The sequence below is a fragment of the Octopus bimaculoides genome, chromosome 18, assembly GCF_001194135.2.
Source record: "Octopus bimaculoides isolate UCB-OBI-ISO-001 chromosome 18, ASM119413v2, whole genome shotgun sequence".
In the NCBI taxonomy this organism is placed as follows: Eukaryota; Metazoa; Mollusca; class Cephalopoda; order Octopoda; family Octopodidae; genus Octopus; species Octopus bimaculoides.
Window position 1 is genome coordinate 51,022,137 of NC_068998.1, and position 2,681 is coordinate 51,024,817.

The window sequence follows — 2,681 nt, forward strand, 5'->3', positions numbered from 1 at the left end:
TATATATATATATATATATTACGAGAGCTTATTATAATTTGATTATCACTGTAGTGTATATTATTTGAACTTCTGCCTGTTTTTTTTAATTATTCAATGTTGTAATACTTCTTATTGTTTGATGAGAAACTAATAAACTTCTTACAATATATGCAATGAATATATATTACATACATAGCCTGTGTTCTATCTATCTATCTATCTATCTATCTATCTATCTATCTATCTATCTATCTATCTATCTATCAATCAAATCTAGTTGTGTAATTCATGTATATATTTCAGATTATATTCTACAATATATGCTGACAGGTAAACCATTTCCAGAAGATAAAGGTTAGTAAACTCTTTTTTACTTAGAAAATGATCATAATGTTGCTTTATGTTAGTTATTTTTAATATAGTTTGTGAGATGCACCTCTGTACGGTATTATTGCTCAAAGAGATAGCTTTCAAAACTGTTTCAGGATATTTCTTCAGAACAGTTGTCATAACTTCTCGAATGACTGGCGCGATCAAAGTTTTCTCAGTCGTATGAGTTTTGCCTGCCAACGTCACTGTTATGTGCCGCAGCAGCAAACATGTCGTAAAGTTGTGTCCTTGCTACTTTTGTCAGGCAAATCTTTGAAATAGCTCATATGTTTATCGGCTTTATTGGGATGCAACATCTTGAAATGAATATTTTAATTTCGTGACCTCGGATGGATGGAAAGCAAATGCGACATTATCTGAATATGAACTTGGAATGTAAAGAGCGAGAAGAATTATCACAGAGCATTTTTTTTCTGTTGCTATCACAATTCTGTTAATCCAACAGTACGAAACTGACAATTTCCAGCTGATGTCGTGGATTCAGACCGGAATTAGTATAATTTATACTATATTTCTTAATATTCATTCAGTCTGAAAGAATATTAAATAATAATTTTTAATTTACAGATTTTCCTGTCGTGGGCCATTGCTTGGATGAAACATATTGCCCAGAAGCTGAGAAAAAGTATCCTTCAGATTTTAACATCGAAAGTTTCTGCTTGTACATATCATTTTTATTCCCACTCTTATTTCTCATTTAAATAAGCATTGCATCATAATCTCTTAAAAACTTATATTTCTTTATTGAGCAGACCGCTAAATGTTTGTCAGAGTGTGGGCGAATTTAAATATTACACACACGACCAGATATCATAAAACAAAGAAATGCAAATTATACCACGAAAAGATTTGCCCACAAATATCAAACATATAACGCCATACATTTTAAAATGGTACACATTTTATCAACTTCATTATGATTTCTTGTTTGTAGCAAAAAATAATACAAAATATTGCCAGATATATTCAGTATAATTTTTTAAAAATTATATCGAGCGAATTCTGTTTGTCTTGCAGACGTATATTAATGTATACAGATTGTGCCAGGAAGATTGAAGATCTGCAGTGCATTAAGGAGCTGAATGCTTATTACAAGTTCTTTGACTTCTGTCATTGTAAGAGATTTATGTTTCTTTGCAAAGTATGGTAAGAAATCGTGAAGAAGAGAGCTTAATTAGTGACGCTAAATTAATGATGATGTAAATTCAATTACCACAGATGTGAATTTTCCTTTTAGTTCATAATTAAACGGTTAAATATATTAGATTATTTTCTATATAATTAATACTTAAACGATGGAGTATCAAAGATCTGCTTAGTGTATCATGTTTTGCCTGTTGCTATTATTTCATATAAATTATATGGGTTAAATGTAGATACAAAGAAAGTTTGAGGTTGAAAAAAAACTTGAAGTACCATTATAGGAAAATTTATCAGATTTGCAGGAATGCATGGGAAAATAACTTCCATCAACCCCTAGAATCTTTGTGTTTTCATTTCACGCTAAACAGCTCGGAAAGGTTTAATTCATTTCTGAAGTATCAATCTAAAATTAATTTCACATATCATATATTCATTCCAGTATAAAAAACAGAAGTTCATATGATGTTTCGCTTTATTCTACTACATTAAGCAGCATATTAGATATAAAATACTTATTTGCCTAATGGAAGAATTGAATATTAAATCAAAGTATATTTTGATGTAAGAATATTTATCAAAATACATTTGTATTTTATATTCGTACTTCATTATCACAACGTTTTCAGTTGAATATTATTAACACAGTCTAGACGTACTCTAGTCTAAATGACAGTTGACAGTTAGACTGGTTTAAGAAACATAATACCAACAGGATATTATTACTAAAATATCTGTAATGTAGCTTATTTCCACAAAATATGTCATATATACTCACTATTAAATGTAATGTAGTTTCTACACTCCTGGTGTAAAGCAGTGATGTATACATACATATGGCAATACATACATACATACATACATACATACATACATACATACGTACATACATACATACACACATACATACGTACATACATACATACATACATACATACGTACATACATACATACATACATACATACATACATACCTTCATGATGATGATGATGATGATGATGATGATGATAATAATAATAATAATAATAATAATAATAATAATAATAATAATAATAATAATAATAATAATAAGTCAAAATTAAAAGAAGAGTGCCATTTGCTATCTCGTGAACAATATTTCGACATCTTGCGTGTCTTCCACTGGTTCAAAAAATAAATTTGTCAATCT

At 29.1% G+C, this 2,681-nt stretch overlaps 1 protein-coding gene across 5 annotated transcripts in view; it reads left to right on the forward strand.

Moving 5' to 3' along the window:
* The window catches only part of LOC128249863 (uncharacterized), a 6,568-nt gene that overhangs the window by 2,297 nt on the left and 1,590 nt on the right, over window positions 1-2,681 (forward strand). For 2 of the 5 annotated variants that reach the window (XR_008265987.1, XM_052974404.1), the window contains exons 3-5: window positions 286-336; window positions 940-1,033; window positions 1,390-1,518. Coding sequence is in view for 2 of the 5 variants with exons in the window: in XM_052974404.1 (XP_052830364.1) it covers window positions 286-336; window positions 940-1,033; window positions 1,390-1,518 (274 nt within the window). In the remaining 3 variants the exon portion in view is untranslated. The remainder of the gene's footprint in view (window positions 1-285; window positions 337-939; window positions 1,034-1,389; window positions 1,519-2,681) is intronic. The other 3 variants (XR_008265989.1, XM_052974405.1, XR_008265988.1) reach the window with 2 other exon arrangements.